The sequence below is a fragment of the Bidens hawaiensis genome, unplaced genomic scaffold, assembly GCF_021521415.1.
Source record: "Bidens hawaiensis isolate Kalapana, Puna unplaced genomic scaffold, B.hawaiensis_p1.1 tig00041779_1, whole genome shotgun sequence".
Classification (NCBI taxonomy): Eukaryota; Viridiplantae; Streptophyta; class Magnoliopsida; order Asterales; family Asteraceae; genus Bidens; species Bidens hawaiensis.
Window position 1 is genome coordinate 7,236 of NW_027505741.1, and position 20,265 is coordinate 27,500.

The window sequence follows — 20,265 nt, forward strand, 5'->3', positions numbered from 1 at the left end:
AGGCTACGAGTCTGGTATTTCATCCAACAGAATGTGTTCACTACAAAGTTATTTGTGTTTGTAGGTTAACACTAGAGGAGTTTCAAATTCTGATCTACTCATCCGAATTTTTTTTTGAAAGAGGGGCCAAAATACAAGGGTAAATCACAAGGGGGGCTGGAATTATTTTTTTTTTCAAAAGAGGGGTCACCTCCATTTGTAATGGTGGGGAGTTTTATACATAATAGGGGTGTCAGGTGAGTGTCAGGTACGAGGTTATGCCCTCCATTTGTAATGGCGGTGAGTTTGAAAAAGTGGTCTCCCCTCCATTTGTAATGGTGTGGACTGTAAAAAGGTACTCCCCTCCTTTTGTAATGGCGGGCAGTATGAAAAAGGTATCTCCCCTCCATTTGTAATGGAGGGGAGTCTGAAATAAAGTACAGTTCCTTTTAAATCACATTTACATCGAGACATCTACCATATTTATTTATACCAACCGTTTCATTTCTTACTGCATGCACATCTAATATTTTCTGCATGCACCAACCTTCATCCAACATTTAATCTATATATTTACATGCTTTGGACAACCATACCATCACAACAATCCCATAATTTTTGTTCTTTGTTTATTTTCCTCCAAAGCCAGCAACCTACATGCTTTGTTTATTTTCCTCCAAAGCCAGCAATCACATATTTTTTTTAGATCATAACCAAAACCAAAAATGTTTTCTCCGTTTTTTGTTCAGCTATTTTTGGATGGTGAGGTATCATACGAAAACGGAGTTATTTCGTGTGATAATTATACTAGAAACACTACCGTTATTATTCAACAAAAACTTTCATATGTTGAATTTTTGGATTTGATTTTCTCCATCTTAAGGTTCAAAAAGAATTTTACAGTTTAAAATTGAAGTTATATTATACTCATCTAGGCTATTCTCAATCATCCGAAATATTTAGCGACCCTAGTCTCGAAGTGTTGTATTTTTTAGCGGTCAACGAGGGTAACTTTCACCCTAACATTTACGCTCATATTGAGCCAATGGTGCCATTCACACAATCCAGTTGTATGGATCTCATGCGTGGTTTTTCTTCTGTGTATGAGGCTCCCCAACAAACAGCTCATTCTTATAATGGGTTTATGAACCCACATGAACTTGAAGCCGGCCCATCTTCCAACGTTCATGACATGGCTAACGCCGATGTTAACTTTGAATTTGAATCTGAATCCGAATCAGATGTTGAGCAAGCCAGTGATGAAGAATCAGAACCAGATCCGTCATCGGTAGAAACCACAGACGATGATGATGAAATCGTTCATGAATTTATTACACAATATAACTCTACAAATAAACAAGCATTGTCACACGATACTGTGAATTATTCCCACGATCTTGATGATTTAAGAGCTTATGAAGCTCCTGATTTTAATGACGGTGACACCGATGATGGATGTTCGACATCAAGACCAACCTAGAACATTTACTAGGTTGGTACTTTATTTCAGATGTGATTTAAAAGGAACTGTACTTTATTTCAGACTCCCCTCCATTACAAATGGAGGGGAGATACCTTTTTCATACTGCCCGCCATTACAAAAGGAGTGGAGTGCCTTTTTGCAGTCCACGCCATTACAAATGGAGGGGAGACCACTTTTTCAAACTCACCGCCATTACAAATGGAGGGCATAACCTCGTACCTGACACTCACCTGACACCCCTATCACGTATAAAACTCCCCGCCATTACAAATGGAGGTAACCCCTCTTTTGAAAAAAAAAATAATTCCAGCCCCCCTTGTGATTTACCCTTGTATTTTGGCCCCTCTTTCAAAAAAAATCACTCATCCGATACAGGGAAATGGAAGGTTTCAGTAAATCGTTCCATGCGAACACGTACTTCATGGGTAATGGAGTTTACTGCGACGGAGCTGTTTATTGGACTCTCTCTGATAGTGATGGCAAGCTGTTGTACTATAATATCGAGGTTGAACAGTTGCAAACGTTGCCCTTTCCGATGGTGATGATGCCACCGACAAGATTCAACGGTTACTTTGTGGAATCTAGAGGTCATTTGCATTTAATAGTGGGTGCTGATAGCAGTTATAAAGACATTTTACACATTAATGTGTATGAGATGTTGAGGGATCGTTCAGGATGGTTTGTCAAGTATCAGGTAGAGCTTTATGGCTACTGGATGCCTTCCCGGAAACAATTGATCCGCCATGTTATAATTTTAATGTCGTTGATGTTGTTAGAGGTGAGAATGAAGAAGATACATTCATGTTGCTGACAATTCCGGGGAAAATTTTAAAATACCATCTTCATCACAAGAGTTTTGAGCAGTTATTGAGTTACCCTCACAACAAGTGTTATAGACGGTCGGATCTTCACCGTTATATCGCAACCTTGTCTCCTTTCTAGATACTTTTGCAACCTTGTTATTATAATAATAATATGTACTATGTTGATTAATTACATTCACGTGTCTCAGTTTTGGAATCAACAACATTCAATCAACAACTTTATTGGTACTTTGTGTATGCAATTAAATATTCACAAGTTCGAATAAGGACCCAATTCATATATTCATAACCTGGATTCAAATTAACTATTCCTACAAATACAAGGTTATAACAAACAATTGATGTTATAATCTTGAGACTTCTCGCATCCAATTAACAATTGATGTTAGAGGTGAAAAGGAAGAAGATACATTCCTGGTGTTGAGAATTCATCGCAAGAGTTTTGTGCAGATACTGAGTTTCCCTAATGACAAGTAAGATGGAGGTTGACACTTCATCGTTATATTGCAACATTGTCTTCTTTCTCGAAACTTTTGGGCAATAAAATACCTTGATACTTGCTAATTAAAATATGTTAGTTCGTCTAAAGATAATCATATAAATTACAAATCAAAAGCAACAACACTAAATCAACATTCGTGGTTTTCTTATGGTTTTTACAAAACATTTGGTTACGGTTGCCACAATTTTGGTGCGGCATTCTTTGCATTTAAACTTTACTAGTAACCGTATCTGTGCGTTGATGTGAGCCGAGTTAGTGCCATGTTTTGTGTTAGACGTCTTCATAATCTCTTTGTTAAACCACGCTATAAATTACCCAACAAACAAGGCAGCCATTTAATTTAACATAGTTGTAACAAACATAATCAATGTTGGTGAGTTCCTTCCGGTTTTTTCCACACATCAATGATTCTTGATGGTTTACAATTTCACTCTATCAAAATCGACTTCTTTTGAGATGGAACAAGTTTTAGGCATAAAATATGTCAAATGATGTCACAAAATGATGACTAGACTTGTTATGAAATTCATAAAACCAATCTGCATTTAAGACAATCAAATATCTAAAAGTCTAAAACCAATAAAATTGGGTTTTAAATACCAAAACATAGGACAAAGTCCGTTCACTTAGACAAACAAATTGGCCTTGAACCATAAAACATCAGGAGATCAATTATTGCATAGATGGACTCTATTAGAGATACATTTGACTTACAACTTATCGTATCTTAATAGTTATTGGAGCTTGGAATGATTAGGTTTCATACTCATATAAATATCCCTTGTATCTCCTTTCAAAATACACCTGTCAATGATATAATATATTAATATTCTCTCTATATCCATATTTGTTGTGCTATTAAGCTTGTTTCATAACATGTTATTAGCAAGAGTTCGCTTGCTCTTTAATTTTGTTTCACTATGCATCTCGAGAAGTTCGGTTTCCCACCTTATAACACATTTCATACAATACATAAGGTGATTTGATGGTGTTTATTTCATTCGAGTCACTCGACCGCATTCACAAAAGCCAGCTACAACCCAAACCTCTCTAATAGTGGTCACTCCTATTTCCAATTACTCATACATGGTAGATTAACTTTATAAAACCTAATAAAGAATGGTGCAATCACAATTATCTTTGCGTATTTGATTAAAATAGTTAATAACATATATTGCGAACTAGTTTGAGTCTAATTAATCATATCAATAGCAAGTCTAGCATCATTAATTTACAAATATGAATAACAAAGACTATACTTTAGTTTATAACTAAAGAAACTATAACTTAAATCAAACAAATCTCTCAAGTTAATACTACTTTTAAGAATATAATAAAGTATTAAAAAATATAAGATGAAGAAAACGGATTCATAGTGAAATCCATTTATCACGAAATCGACCAGAGAAATGGAATAATTGGATGTCTATTAAATTATGTGTGTTCAATTTGCGGGTGGTACTAGAGAAAATTCCCACACGTGTAGCTTTGTTAAGAAGAAACATTCAAGTCCCCACAAGCCTTCGCTATCTATGCGGGTCTTGTAACATCTAGGAAATTTCTTGCCAAATATGTCAACTTTAAAAGTTCAAGAACAAAATAGTAATTTAATCAAAGTACAAAGTTTAAAATGTAGATTTGTAAATTATGGCTTCGTTAGACCGCTATGGCCGGGTTTGTTAACCCGCCAAAGCAATCAACCAAGTGTTGTGGTGTGGTAGATAACGACTGATAGGCGTATGACACGTGTTGATGACTTAGCACCTTAGCATATTAATACCTACACGGCAAACGATTTGTTGGTTGCTGGATAAACATGGACTACGACATATTTCTGATACGTGTCAGACTTATTTAAGTTAGGTGTTGTTTGTTTTTGAAGACAAAAATTGTCTGCAATATGATTTCATCTGATTTAATGTCTGCAACTAAGATGTGGTCTAAAAGTTTGTTTGTTTTATAAATTGGATATCATCTGCATAAGCTGAAAATTGGTTACATATCATATATATATTACAGAAGATAAAAGTCATTTAACGTTTGTAAATTGCTAAAATAACCGGTGGTGGATGGTAGTAGCGACGGACCGTGGGACGGTGGGTGGGTGGTGGTGGACAGTGGTGGTAGTGGACGGTGGTTGTGGGCGACGGGGGTGGTGGTAATGGACGGCGGTGGGTGGTGGTGGCGGCGTCCGGTGGGTGGTGGTGGTGGTGATGGACAGTGGGTGGTGGTGGTGGTGGCGGCGGCGTCCGGTGAGTGGTGGTGGTGGGTGGTGACAGCGGACGGTGGATGATGGTGGTGGTGGGGGACGGTGGGTGGTGGTGGTGTTGGATATTGGGTGTTGGTATGATGCTAAGAAGTGTGAATATTGTGATATTAGCTTATTTTTTAAAACCATAAAAACAGTTTTCAGATTTTTTTAAAAAACAAACAGTTTTCAAGAGCTTATGTTTGCGCGCCCGCAGACATAGGCTCCTTGCAGACTTTATAAGCAAAAACAAACACAACCTTAATATATTACACATGTAGTCTTTAAAATTAGGTAATTATATAAATGGTCCTTTAAAAAAATTGCAAGGGTGATTTAGCCATTCCATCCAAACTTAACAAAAAGTTACTCTTGACAAAACTTATTACAAACAGAAAACCCAACCCAACCCAAATATGTTACTTTTATATTTAGTTTAACGTTTTGAGGCCCTTCAAGTCTTCAACTGGTTCCTCTTCATTCGATCCATATATATTTAGTTTTGGCCTCCCAAACCCTAAAACAACAACACATTGTCTTCTAGGCTAACTCTCAAATTCACTCCAAAAACTGGTGAATACAAGAGGCAGAATTAATAAAACCTGCGTCTCGCAAGCTTCCATGGATGATTCCAGTCAGCAATCCGGGGCTTTTATTGGTTCTAATGATGACCTTTTAACCGAAATTCTTATCCGCCTCCCTGTCACCTCCATCCTTCGTTTCAAAACCATATCTAAACACTGGCAAGTACTTTTGAGTAAAAGATACTTCACCCGCCGGTATGATAATAATAATCTATATCTATATTATATATAAAGGAAGAGTGATGGGCATCCATGGTAATTTCACAATTAGATGGCGAGGACAAAACGGACATTTCATAATAGGGCATAAAAGTAATTTGCCATTTCATCATTTCGTGCTTCAAGCGTCTTGTACAAGTTTTTGAAGCATCATGTTTTGTGTATTTACTCTTGCATCCTTTGGGGCATGCAAAAAGTTTTTAACATACATTTAATTATATACATATAATAATAATGATAATAATAATAATGCACAGATAGTAAAGTTCATGTACTGAAACTTGTATTATTATTATTTCTATATTATATTGTTGGACGATTGAGATTCACCCGCCAACAATGGACTGATCCTTCAGTTGAATGCCATAATTGAAGTGATTAAAGCCATCGATAATCGAAACGAAGCAGTTATATTATTAAGCACGAGTTATGGGCAGTTAATGTAATTTCATAATTAGAGGACGAGGACGGAAACGACATTTCACAATTTGACAGAAAAAGTAATTTGGCAATCCCTCGATTCGTTTTTAAAGGCGTTCGGTGCAATTTTCTAATGCAAGGATTTAAGGACAAAATTGGAATATTAGTATGCTATAGTGAATTGAATGCCGATCATGCAAGCGTTCGTACAGAAATGAAGGTTTAGGGTCCTATTGAATACCATATTGATTTTGCTATTCAAAACATTAATACTATATTGAATGCAACCGTTCAAAGACAATTGAAGGTTTAGGGCTCCTATTGGATGCCATATTGATTTCGCAATTCAAAACCAGTCGGTGACTGGGTATAGATTTCATCTTCAATCCATCAGTTTCAATCAATTATTCCTTCAATTCGGTCTCTCCAGTTCCCATTCATTCCCTTCAATTGCAATACAAAATCAAAACCCCTCAATCTTGTGCAATCAAAGGTTGCAATCAATGCTATAAGTATGGCCGATGTTTGCCCTCACAATTCCCCATCGCCTCTCAGTTCCTTCAATGGAAGTAAGTGTTCCAGATATATTTTTTTTCATATATTCGTATGTACACATTCTCTGGAAGCAATTGGCTGAACAATTGGTTTTTGTATTTTTATGATTTGTTAGTGATAACCCAAAAGATGCGCTTCTATGATTCGTTAGTTGGTTGAAAATTCGTTGACGGCAATGTTGAAATGACAGATAATATTGAATGAATGGATGATAATGTTCCTGCTCATGTTACGAGGTTGATGGCGTAGCAACTATCTGCTGATCACAACATGAGCATAGAATAATCAATTGATTTGTGTTTAATTTCATGATGCTAAACAACCTTTTTAATTTGGATTATATTAGGAAAATTACATCTTGCAATTTTAATCTTGATTTTGCTAATTGAGTGTGCTCTTGTCATACATGCAGCTTCATTATTCTTTTTGGATCATGTCACAGATGAGTTTATGATTTGGGTATATTGATTTATTAATAAAAATGGGATCTTTTTTCTATTTGTTAATTATTTTTATTTTATGTTTATTTGTTCAAATTTGTTTTTGAGATGAGGGTCACAATGCCGGTATGATGGTTTGATCAAAATCTTTAGAAACTGATTTGGAAACAGTTATTGTCACATTACTTGATTGCTATGCTGATTATTGATTATTTCTAGGAATTTTTTAATCAAATACTTTGAAATAATTATTGTTTTAGTAGTCTTTCATAGCTTCATACTGGAATTCTTGATTTAGTATACAATAAATGGTAATATTTTCAGAATTGGAATTTTCATTTTTAAAATAGAAAATATGAGCCCGATTGTTCAGAATTGGATGTTACACAATACATGGTAATATTTCTTTCGATGTACAAAGTTGGATGTTTCACTTTAAACTTGATCAAACCTCTTTGTTAGTGTCTTCTGGTCTAATCAGTTTGCTTTGTTTTGTTATGCCTTTGTTAATATACAGTATGAATTCGTTGTTCATCTGAGGTCATATTTATATGGTTACGTTTATGACGCGTCTATTTTCAAATGCATTTAATTCAGTAGTATGAATGAATATATGATGTTTAGTGATTGTTTACAGGCACACCCTTACGGTGAAAACAGGCCTCCCGATAAGCTCATGTCGTGCAACGAGCGCGGGTCATGTTGGAGAATAAAACAATGATGTGTAATTAGCTGATTTTGTTGAAAGCGATTTCTTGAATTAACATGTAGAATTATATATTTCACTTTATTAAATTCTGATGTTAAATAAAGAGTGAGGGGCTATTTTTCACTTTGTTACTATGTTGAGGCGTTTTAGTTTAGCCTTTTATTTCATATTTTAGGCGACATGTATATATATCGTATGGTAGCTACAAGTAGAGTGTTTAAAAATATTAGTAGTTTGGCAGTTTGATCAAGCGCTTGCCAATGATGGTGCTGTTTTCAGAGCGATGAAGGTTTTGGGGTAATTTGGGTATAACATGGGATGTAATTAGTTGCTATTAAATTCTTTTACAAGTATTAAGTGTTTTTTTTCTCAAGTTTAAACATTTTTGTAAACTAAAGAAATTATTAGTTTTTTCAGGTGTAATATATATTTTGCAAATTCCTATTGTGGCAGTATTATTGCTCTAGATTTGGCGTATTATGCCTTAAGAAAGGACTACTATTTAGTTGCTAATAGGGGGTAAATGTTACGGTGAAGGGGCAGTATGGGGTGAAACACCGTGCCGGGGCAGTATAGGGGACACCAAGGGAGTGGGCTGCTGTCCGGATAATGGGCTGTAAAGGGGGGATGTTTGTTGGCGATGACTGCTCTCTCTCTCTCTCTCATTCACACTCATACACGCCCGCATATTATAACTATGGGGCTTTAAACTTCAAATAGGCACTACCCCGTTTTCTACGTGGTAGGGGCATCAAAACCTCTCCACAACACATAGTCTAAATAACACAACCATGCAAGTCGTTTAACATCGATTAGTATTGTTTGTATGTAATTTAGTTAACGTATTTTGTTATTATGATATAGTAATATATAAAAAATAGACTCTGTCTTTTAGTTTTTTAAATTTACAATTCTATTTTTTGGAATTTACAATTCTACTTTTTTTAATTTATCTATGCTCTTTATGGCTCAACGAGCTTTCCATACAAGCCTTGAGCTTAGGCCCGTTAACGAAACAAACTTTATTTCAAGCCCAAGCTCATAAAAGTAGAGAAATCAATAGTATATTGTCGTCAAGATCAAGGAATTGTAGTTCTTTCATGTTTAGATTATTCAAAAAAGTTAACACATGGTTTATCTAATTGGGTTATCAACCAAGTTGGGCAACAGTTTTATTATTTTGTTTGTTTGTTAGTGTAGATACAGGATTTATTTTACATTATTGAAAAGTGCATGTACCGTCAAAGTTACATTGATTTTAATTACATGTGCTAGATTCTGAATTTTGATTACATATCCTAAACAGCTACTTACATAGTTTCTTACTTTCTTATCTCACCTAAACTGCTTGATTTGTTTTATATATTTTCAAAGTATATATCTTTTTTCTTTAGTTTTAAACTTTTTAGATTTTTAAAATTAATAATATACTTTGTTAGCAATTCATTAAGTTTTACTAGGAGCCACTCACATAAAAGTAAACAACCTTTCCTTTAAGCTCGACTGCCTTAATTGTAAGATTCATTGTAAGCAGCTCCTTTGTAAATATCTACAGAAAGATAAAGTGATTAGCCAAGTTCTTTAGTGTTACTTCAGATCAGATGGTACTCATGTTGCTTTTATGCAAAGAGTTTGTTTGATGAATTATAAAGATCTAAATGATTAGTTGTTACTTGTTAGTACGAGAGATGGGCTCAAATTGATTAGAATAGGAAAACGGTCGTATGTTGGGCTTGGTGGATGCTTGGTGTACTCATGAGGTTAATTTACGCAAAAGATCTTAACTTTATAAAAACTTATGACTAGAGTTAGAAACTATAGATATGTTTTTGCATCATCTTACGGACTTGGGGCCCTAGCTTAACTAGGCTCGAGTTGGTTCGTTTAAAGTTATTCAAGAGCTCAAGCTCGGCTGATGCACCGTTTTTTAAGTTCGAGCTCGGTGTAAGCATATTTCAAAATATATTTTTCTATACACGGACATGTTATGTTTTTATTATTTGATTCTTTATATTCTTCTATACACAGGCAGTTTCTTTCAAGATCTAGAAAGAAGGTTCTTGCTTCAAGATTTTGCCAAAAACAGTGCTATTAAGTTAATTCATTTCGGTAGTACTATATTTGAGCACAAGATACAGATGTTAAAAACTTCAGTATACACAGAGCTGAATAATTTTTTTTAACCCATCTCAAAAATGAAACCGACTCGTTTTTGCATTGGTAAAACAACATATTGGGGTGTAGCTCAAGAAATAAGCCATGCTCATTTGTGAGGTTCAAGGCGTACAGTTTATGAGTTACTGATGTACTATGGGTTTTGACATTTTTTCTGTTTTAATCAAGATTCATAAATTGTTTACGTGTTTGTTAAAAATCACAAAACCCATAAACCTACTTTATTAACAAATATTTCACAACACACGATGCATCCAATAGATATACGTGAATACGATATTTTAGTGTCCACCCCGTACAAAAGAATCCAACAAACCATTTGCACATACAACAACGCACACTACAAACCAATACGAAGGGATAACTTGCGTGAACCCGCAGCAACGCGCGGGCACTTATGCTAGTAATAATAATAACCTTTCTAAATCCCCTGGTATTTTTTTTGGCAATGTATTTGTTCCGTTTGATGTAAAAACACAAGCACTCCTCCTTTTCGTAGTCTCGATTTATACTTTGATCTTCGTTTTCGTACCAAAATCGTGCATTCTTGCAATGGATTGCTTCTTTGCCGCCATCTCAATGACAAAGGGTCTCTTAAATATTATGTATTTAATCCCACCACCAAGCAATCCGCACCCATTCCACCGGTTCTCGGAGGCCATGATGTTTGTGAAATAATTTTATCAATGAGTCTCGCATTTCATCAAACTGATTGTGTTGACTACAAAGTTGTTTGTGTTCGTTGTTTATATGCGAAAAAGACGTATCAAATCCATGTCTACTCATCTAATACCGGGAAATGGAAGATTTCAATCGAATCGTTGTATACAGATGATCGCTTCTCTATTGTTGGAGATTACTGGAATGGAGCCGTTCATTGGGCTCTTTGTGATCACAATCTCTTGTACTTTAACTTCGAGGTTGAACAGATGAAAACGTTGCCTTTGCCGACAAATACATTTGCACATTCAGTGACGGATTCAGGAATTTTTTTTGGGTGGTGCACTACTTTTAGATGTTTCAATTTCATAGAGTTGGGTACAAAAAATCTGGGTCGGTTTGAGGTTCGGGTCAGTTCGATAGTTCGGGAAAAGTTCAATTTCATAGATGTTTCAATTTTCTCTTGATTTCTGCTTTGATCCTTGCGGTATCAGAATCGTGCAATCTTGTAACGTGTTGCTACTTTGTTGTAGCGATCAAGGAAACCAACGTACTCGTAGATATTATGTATTCAATCCCACCACCAAGTAATTTGCACTCATCCCTTCGGTCCCAGGAGGTCGGAATGTTCGTAGAACTATTCGTTTCATGGGTCTAGCATATCATCAAACAAGCTGTGTTCACTACAAAGTTGTTTGTATTCGTAATGCGGAGGTTAATGGGGAGTTGTTTCAGATTCAATTATACTCATCCGATACTGGGAAATGGAAGATTTGTAGTGAATCTTTCTCTGATAACTATTATACTTATTTTAGTTATGGAGTCTTTTGGAATGGAGCAATGCACTGGGCTCCCGCATCTCGCAGTCACTTGTACTTTAAAATTGAGGATGAAAAGTTGCAAACGTTGCCATTGCCGGTTCAGGTGGAGTCTTCTGGGGGCTATTACAACGGAGCAATACCAATGTACTTTGGGGAATCTAGAGGTCATTTGCATTTAGTAGACAGCGTTAGTCGTGAAAACCGTTTACATCTGAATGTGTATGAGATGTTGAATGATCATTCGGGGTGGTTTGTTAAGTTTCAAGTACAGCTTGATGAGCTTCCAAGTGCCTTCCCGGAGATTATGCATAGCTACTTGCCTCCATCGAGTCCCTATTATTATCAATTCGATGTCTTTGATGTGGTTAGAGGTGAAAAGGAAGAAGATACATTCATGGTTGTGAGAATCCCGGGAAGTTGATAAGGTACAATGTTCATGACAAGAGTTTTAAACAGATATTCAATCTCATCACTTCTCTGAAGGATACACAAACGTTCATCGCTATAACGAAACCATAACTTATTTCTAAAAGACGATTCGCTTTGCTTGTACTTTGTTCCTATAATGTTAAGTTTGATGGCGGGTATTGAATAATTAAATAAACTTAGTTGTAACAAAAGAGATATTAAACGCATTGTTATATTATGTTATTGAAATCCATCTAAAGAAGATATCAAATTCAAATGAATCATAACATGTTATGATCCTTAATGCAATCATATCAATCTCCTTTTGAAACAACATATAAGCAAGCTTACCATACAGGACAACTTTCTACCATTCATGATCTAAAGAGGTATAAATGCTGTACCTTAACAACCTATTGTTAATACCCGATCCATTGGTTAGCAAATCACCAATTCATTCTCAAAAACCTAAAATCTGTATAAATAGCTTGTGAACAAACCGAACCGAACATGCCATTGTCCATGTTCGTCCGTTAAGCTTTTATTGGACAAGTGAACAATTCACAAACACTTAGTTCGTTAAGGTAAACTTGTTCGTTAACTGTTCAAGAACACAAACAATGGTTTATCTGATTCCACTAACTATGAATGGTCAGTGTCAACGGTTCAGTTCGGCTACAAAGTTTATGATGTGTTATTTTAACATTCATATTCTATTTTATTTATTGTTTAATAATTGATTGATTATAAAGGGAGCCGGCGAGATATATAATAGTAGAGTCGAGATATTGTACAATAATGTCTTAACGTACGATAGGTACGCGAGACGCTCAAAGGCAAAAATACTAAAACGCTCAAAAACGCTCAACCAAAACCTTAAAACGCTCAGCCAAAAAACTAAAACACTCAAAAACGGTTTTCGTGAAAAAAGGTAAAAAAAATTGATCGATTAACCATCCAAAATTGTTTTCTTTTTTGTGAACCAATGATTAATTGGATATGTATTGACGATTCCGAGATGTTGGGATGTGATTTCGTTGATCGATTTCGTGAAAAAAAGGGATTCGCGTACCTATTATACGTTAAGGTATTATTGTATTGGATCTTTTCCGTGTAATAGTAAATAAATACAAGGAAATATGGAAACGAAATAATGTGCTCCTGATAAACAAGGAACCAAAAATATAATAATAAAATGACATGATCCTTTAAATATTTTTTTCTTTAACAAGCTAGAAGTTTTGAGGCTTTTTTTTGTAGAAAAGTAATCCAAATCCATGTCACAGGAAGTCCTATTCTCATGCATGCAGTTAGGGGCAGTTCAGTATTTTCAGTATTTTCGTTTGATTATTATTTGAATAAGTTGTAACAGCTAGTTTGTTAGTTGTACCTAGTCTTTGGGTAGTTCAGTTTTTCCCGTTCTTTTTCAGCTATAAATAAGCCTTCATCTAGCTGCGTGTAATCATCAGAAAAACACCATTTCTATTAAATACTTCCTGTGATCAATTGTGTTCATAGTTTGTGATCTTTCGTGTGATTGTTAGCTCTTTATACCAACATTTGTGGTATCAGAGCACAGCTCTCTCACCGCACTCAACTCAAATCGCCTTCCTCATTACTCAAACCTTAAAAATGGCCGACTACACTTCTTCCGTTGGTACTACTGGTGCTGCCGTCATCCCTGTCTTTAAGGGTGATGGTTACGAGCATTGGAGCCTTCGAATGAAGACTATACTTCGTTCGAAGGAACTTTGGGACGTCATTTATCTTGGTGTCACGGCTGCTGCAGATGGATCCGATCTGAGAGAACAAAAAAAACGAGATGCCCAGGCTCTGACTATCATCCAGCAAAGTATTCATGATAGCTTGTTCTCAAGAATTGCTGCTGCTAAAACCTCCAAAGAAACTTAGGAGATCCTTCATGTTGAGTTCCAAGGGGACTCCCAGGTACAGTCCATCAAAATCCAAGGTTTACGTCGTGTCTTTGGAAACCTGAGCATGAATGAAGATGAGGCTGTTGGTGACTATTTTTCACGTGTTATGAACAACGTGGGGCAGCAGAGATCGTTTGAAGAAGAACTCACTGATCAAAAAATTGTGGAGAAGATTCTTAGGAGTCTCTCTCCTAGATTTGATTATGTGATTCCCTCTATTGAAGTCACGTTCGAGTTGGCTGAGGTAACTCCGGTGAAGTTGATGGGGTTGCTGCAATCTCAGGAGGAGAGAATTAACTTCCGGCTATCGCTGGGTAAACCGAGCAAAGGGGTTGAAAGGTCTGATGAGCAAGCACTGCCGGTTGTGCAAGAACAAAATAGAAATTCTTGGAGAGGTCGTGGACGTGGGTCTCCAAGTGGAAAAAATGGTGGCCGAGGGAGGAATAACTTTGACAAAAGCAAGGTTCCCCAGTGTTTTGTATGTAAAAAATTCGGTCACTTTAAAAAAGATTGTTGGTACAATGATGAACCTCAAGTCAATGTTGCATAAACTGACCAAAAGGAAGAGACCAATGAAGAAGAAGAACACCACTTGTTGATGGTAAGCACAAACCAGAATGATAAAAAGGAGCAGATCTGTTCATGGACTCAGGTGCCTCTAATCACATGACCAGTAATCTTGAAAGCTTTATCGAAATGAATGAATCATTCAAAAGCACTGTGAAATTGGGAGATAAAAAACCCTTGAAGGTTGAAGGTAAGGGCACAGTGATTATGTTCACACAAGGGGATGACTTTAAAGTACTGGAGAATGTTTACTATGTACCTTCGTTTGAGTAAACCTTCTTAGTGTTGGTCAGTTTATGAGAAAAGGGTACTCGGTGTTATTTGATGATGGGTTTTGTTCGGTACGTAACAAGTCTACCAAGAAGAGGGTAATTCGAGCTCCTGTTGCCAACAACAACATGTTCATGGTAGATACCTCCTGCATGCTTACCATCCAAAACTCACCTGCTGTTCGTAACGATGCTGAAGCACTCAAATGGCACTATCGTTTTGGCCACCTTCATTTTGGAGGGATGAAGCAACTATATGACCACAACATGGTGCAAGGTCTTCCAAGAATCAATCAAAACTTCATATGTGAGTCGTGTATCACATGCAAGCAGGCAAGACTTCCATTCAAAGGCACAAATACACGCGCAAAGTCGAGGCTGGAATTGATCCACACCGATCTATGTGGACCCATGCAAACACCGAGCTTAGGTAACAGTTTATATTACCTCCTCTTTATTGATGATCTAACACGAATGTGCTGGGTATACTTTGTTACTAACAAAAATGAAGTTTTTTCAAAGTTTAAACTGTTTAAAGCTATGGTTGAACGAGAAAGTGACAATTCGATCAAAATTTTAAGATCGGATCGTGGTGGGGAATTCTGTTCAAACGAATTTAACAGGTTCTGTGATCAAGAAGGAATCAAACGTGAGCTCACTGTAGCTTATACACCTCAACACAATGGGGTGGTCGAAAGAAAGAATAGAACCGTCATGAACCTGGCTCGTAGCATGCTGTATGAACGTGGGTTACCAAGTTTTTTGTGGGCTGAAGCAGTCTCGACTGCTGTGTATACGCTCAATCGATCTCCTACAAAGGCACTAGTAAACCAAACCCCACTTGAAGCTTGGTCTGGGAAGAAACCAGTTGTCTCTCATATGAAAGTGTTTGGGTGTGTAGCTTATGGGTTGGTACCTGGCCAATTAAGAAGAAAGCTTGACGACAAATCAGAAAGGTGTATCTTTATAGGATATTCCAATCTGACCAAAGGCTACCGACTGTACAATCCCAAAACAAAAAAATTCTCTATAAAAAGGGATGTTGTGTTCCTTGAAGAGTCCAAGTGGGTATGGGGTAAAAATGAAAAAAAGTATACATGTGGATCCTTTTCCTGGTGATGTGACTACTCAAGAAAGTCAAGAAAGTAATGTCCCCCCAACAAGGGTCTTCTTGTACTCCCATTACCCAAACAATTGATAAAATATCTTCTTTTTCCTCACCCACATGTCATAACTCACCTCAAATAGTACCACCTACTACACCTATATCACATGATCCTAATTCCTACTCACCCATACCTCAACCATCAATTTTTTCCACAACTTCTCAAAGTGTCGACCCCACTAGAAGACAACCCAAGAAACCCACATGGCTAGAAGACTATGTTTCAGGGGAGGGGAAGGGGAAGGTCTATCATCTGATGGTGATGGAGACTTAAATGCTTGTCAATTTGCTTTAAGTACTCTAAGTCCTACCACCTTCCATGAAGCAATTAAATCTCAGGAGTGGCAAAAGGCCATGAAAGCTGAACTAGATGCAATTACAAGAAACAATACTTGGGAATTGGTGTCTCTCCCTCCTGGAAAGAATCTTGTTGGTGAAAAATGGTTGTTCAAGCTCAAATCATCTGTCGACGGGAAAGGAGTAAAACACAAAGCCAGACTTGTGGCGAAAGGCTATTCTCAACAACCTGGGATTGATTACCAGGAAACGTTTGCTCCCGTTGCTCGATTTGAAACAATCCGACTTCTTCTGGGTATAGCTGCTCACATGACTTGGCCAATCCACCAGCTGGATGTCAAGTCAGCCTTTCTAAACGGCGACTTAAATGAAGAAATCTATCTAGAGCAGCCACAAGGATTTGTGATACCAGGGAAAGAAGATAAAGTATACAAGCTTCGTAAAGCCCTATATGGTCTAAAACAAGCTCCCAGAGCTTGGTATGCAAAAATTGATGGGTATTTCATGGAGTATGGGTACGTTAGAAGCTACAATGAGCCCACACTATATGTGAAAAGGGATGGTTCAGGTAATGTCATTTATGTCTGTCTCTACGTGGATGACATTATCTGTACATCCTCTTGTGACCAACTTATCTCTGAGTTCAAGCAAGGCATGAAGACAACTTTTGAGATGACGGATATGGGGTCACTATCATACTTCCTGGGTCTTGAGGTTATTCAGACCAAGGAAGGGATTTTCCTATCACAAGAAAAGTATGCTAGAGCTTTGCTGGAAAAATTTGAGGTGTCAAATGGCAAGCTTGAGATAACTCCGTTGAATACCAATGAAAAGTTGGCTTCTGATGATGGGGCTGACAAAGTCAATGAAGAAATGTATCGAAGTTTGGTTGGTGGGCTCATCTACCTAACACACTCCAGGCCAGATTTAGCTCATGCTGTAAGCATGATTTCAGGTTTATGCAAAAACCTTCGAAGATCCATATTGGAGCTGCTCGTAGAGTGTTGAGGTATGTTGCTAATACGGTTGACTATGGAATATGGTACAGGAAAACGCAAGCTCTTAAACTGGTTGGGTTCAGTGATAGCGACTAGGCAGGTTGTGTTGATGACCGAAAGAGTGTGTCTGCCTATGTTTTCAACTTAGGGGGTGGTGCAATAGCTTGGAGTTCAAAGAAACAAGCTACTGTGGCTCTGTCCAACACGGAGGCAGAATATATATCAGCCACAGGAGCAGCATGTGAGGCAATCTGGCTAAGAAGAATCTTAAATGATCTTGGTTTCAAAAAAGAAGAGCCTACTGTAATTTATTGTGACAACAAATCGGCAATTCACTTGTCTAAAAACCCGGTGTTGCACAGTAGGTCCAAACACATTGAACTGAGGCATCACTTTATTAGGGAAATGGTAATGCAAAAGGAGATTGATCTTCAGTTCTGCAGCACTCATGATCAACTAGCTGATGTTCTAACCAAGATTCTCACAAAAGAAAAGTTTGCATTCTACCGACAACAACTTGGAGTTATGGGTTTTGGATCAAGGAAGGGTGTAGAAAAGTAATCCAAACCCATGTGTCACAGGAAGTCCTATTCTCATGCATGCAGTTAGGGGCAGTTCAGTATTTTCAGTATTTTCATTTGATTATTATTTGAATAAGTTGTAACAGCTATACCTAGTCTTTGGGTAGTTCAGTTTTTCCCGTTCTTTTTCAGCTATAAATAAGCCTTCATCTGGCTGCATGTAATCATCAGAAAAACTCAATTTCTATAAAATACTTCCTGTGATCAATTGTGTTCATAGTTTGTGATCTTTTGTGTGATTGTTAGCTCTTTATACCAACATTATTAACTTGGCCAGGCCCACTCTCTTTTTCATTCGATAACTATATATATCGAATAGCCTCCTAAACCCAACACATCGTCCTCTACGATCTCCAAAAACATGGTGAATACAAGAGACAAAATCAAGATAACCATGGAGGATTCCGATCAGCAATCCGGAGCTTTTATTGGTTCCAACGATGACCTTTTAACCGAAATCCTTCTCCGTCTTCCTGTTAAATCAATCCTTCGTTTCAAATCTGTATCTAAACACTGGAGTTGGCTTTTGAGTCACCGGCATTTCACCCACAGGTATGATCATGATAACCTTTCAAAATCTCTTGGTCTTTATGCTGGCAATATATATGTTCCGTTTGACTCTGAAGACCGAAGCGCTCCATCCTTTCGTGGTTTCATCAAGGCATCTTGTAATGGATTACTTCTTTGCCGTAGTGGAGATGATCATAATCATATATATTACGCATATAATCCCACCACCAAGAATATTGCAACCATCCCATCGGTCCCCAAGGACCAGAATATCTTTATGTTTATGGGCCTTGCATTTCATCAAACAGATTTTCTTCACTACAAAGTTGTTCGCGTCAGCTGGTTACCTTATGCGTTTCTACTTCATGTCTACTCGTCTGATACAGGAAAGTGGAAGCTTTCAGTTGAACGTTTTTCTATATCGAGCGGGTGCATCATTCGAAAAGGAGTTTACTTGAATGGAGTTGTTCATTGGGCTCTTACTCATGGCAAGCTCTTGTCCTATAATATCGAGGTTGAAAAGTTGCATATGTTGAACTACCCGGTGGACAACGAGATAAGGTACTTTGGGGAATCTAGAGGTCATCTGCATTTAGTAGTGGCCCCTTTATCCAAATTGCACCTGACTGTGTATGCAATGTTGAGGGATCGTTCGGGGTGGTATGTCAAGTATCAAGTACAGCTTGATGGGCTTCCGGAAATGACTAATCCGTCATGTTATGATTTCAATGTCATAGATGTCGTTAGAGGTGAAAAAGAAGAAGATGCATTCATGCTGTTATCTATACCTGGGAAATTCATAAAGTACAATCTTCATCACAAGAGTTTTAAGCTAATATTCAGTTTTCCCGGCGAGAAGATGTATATATGGAGTGAATCTCATCGGTATATGCCGATCTTGTCTTCAATTCCTTCTGCTCGCCTTTAAAAAAATTATTTGATACTACCTCACTAAAATATGTAAGTTAGTTGTAATCACCACCATATTGATTACTTACATTTGAATTAGTTATTTCTTTCATCAACTTGTTTGAACCGCGTGGTCATGTTCTTTTGCTGTGTCATCGATCGTAAGCACATTTAGCTGTTATTATCGTTCTTCCAGGTCTCGTCATAATTAATCTTTATTTTCTTAGTTCTTGTTCTTTGTTTGTATCAGTTATTGTATTCAACTGTCAAGCAAGCATATCTCATTGTATGCAATTCTTTAATTGAGACCAAAAGTGTACAAAAAGATTGCAAGCTTCATGACGCGTTAAACCAATGACGGATGTCTTATTAAAAGATGTTCAAAGTGAGTCCAAATTGAACTCACCGTTAACTGTCACAAACTCATCATGTAAGAGATGAAACTGAATCCAACAACATTAATGCTTACAAAAATGATGTTTGAGTTTGATGAAAAAAGAATTACTTATTTTAGGGTTAGGCTAAACGTACCCCCCTCTAGCTATTCGTATAAAATCCTAGTCAAAAAAATTTCTATCAATATTAGCTAGTTTTATACCGTCCCTGCCAAAATGCACAATGTAAAAAACTTACTAAATGACGGAAAATTAACATGCGTAACCCGACAATTTAATTCAAATTAAAAAACTTGACCGTGATCTACTCCTTAAACCATTTGGTCCTCTGCAACTCCTCCTAGGCCTCAAAAGCTGCCCCGATTCGTTATGTGGAGCTAGAGCTTGGCATTTGACTGATGGCATGTGCGTGTTTTATTAATTTTCTTTGCGGTTATCGGTTTATGCCTATTACATAAATCTTAAACGATACAGACGCTTACAAAATTGATGTTTGAGTTTGATGATTGAATTATTTTGTTTATTTTATGTGCAAGAACATCCTTGTGATTCTTATCAAGTCTTGGTCAAACTTATTTAGGTGAACATTTATATTTATTAGAAATATTGACTG

General features: G+C 37.0%; 1 protein-coding gene and 1 pseudogene across 1 annotated transcript; both read left to right on the top strand.

Annotated features, from left to right (window-relative positions):
- Positions 1-5,314: 5,314 nt before the first annotated feature.
- On the top strand, positions 5,315-12,149 carry LOC143615055 (F-box protein At5g07610-like; annotated as a pseudogene).
- A 6,073-nt stretch (positions 12,150-18,222) lies between these two features.
- Positions 18,223-19,469, top strand: LOC143615065 (F-box protein At5g07610-like). Its single transcript, XM_077088309.1, has one exon. It carries the CDS (start codon positions 18,233-18,235, stop codon positions 19,274-19,276), a length of 1,044 nt encoding a protein of 347 aa, XP_076944424.1. The 5' UTR covers positions 18,223-18,232; the 3' UTR covers positions 19,277-19,469.
- The last annotated feature ends 796 nt before the right edge of the window (positions 19,470-20,265 follow it).

What these genes read in the sequence shown, in the direction of transcription:
- LOC143615065 (XM_077088309.1), top strand. Translation starts at nt 18,233, where the DNA reads ATGGAGGATTCCGATCAGCAATCCGGAGCTTTTATTGGTTCCAACGAT.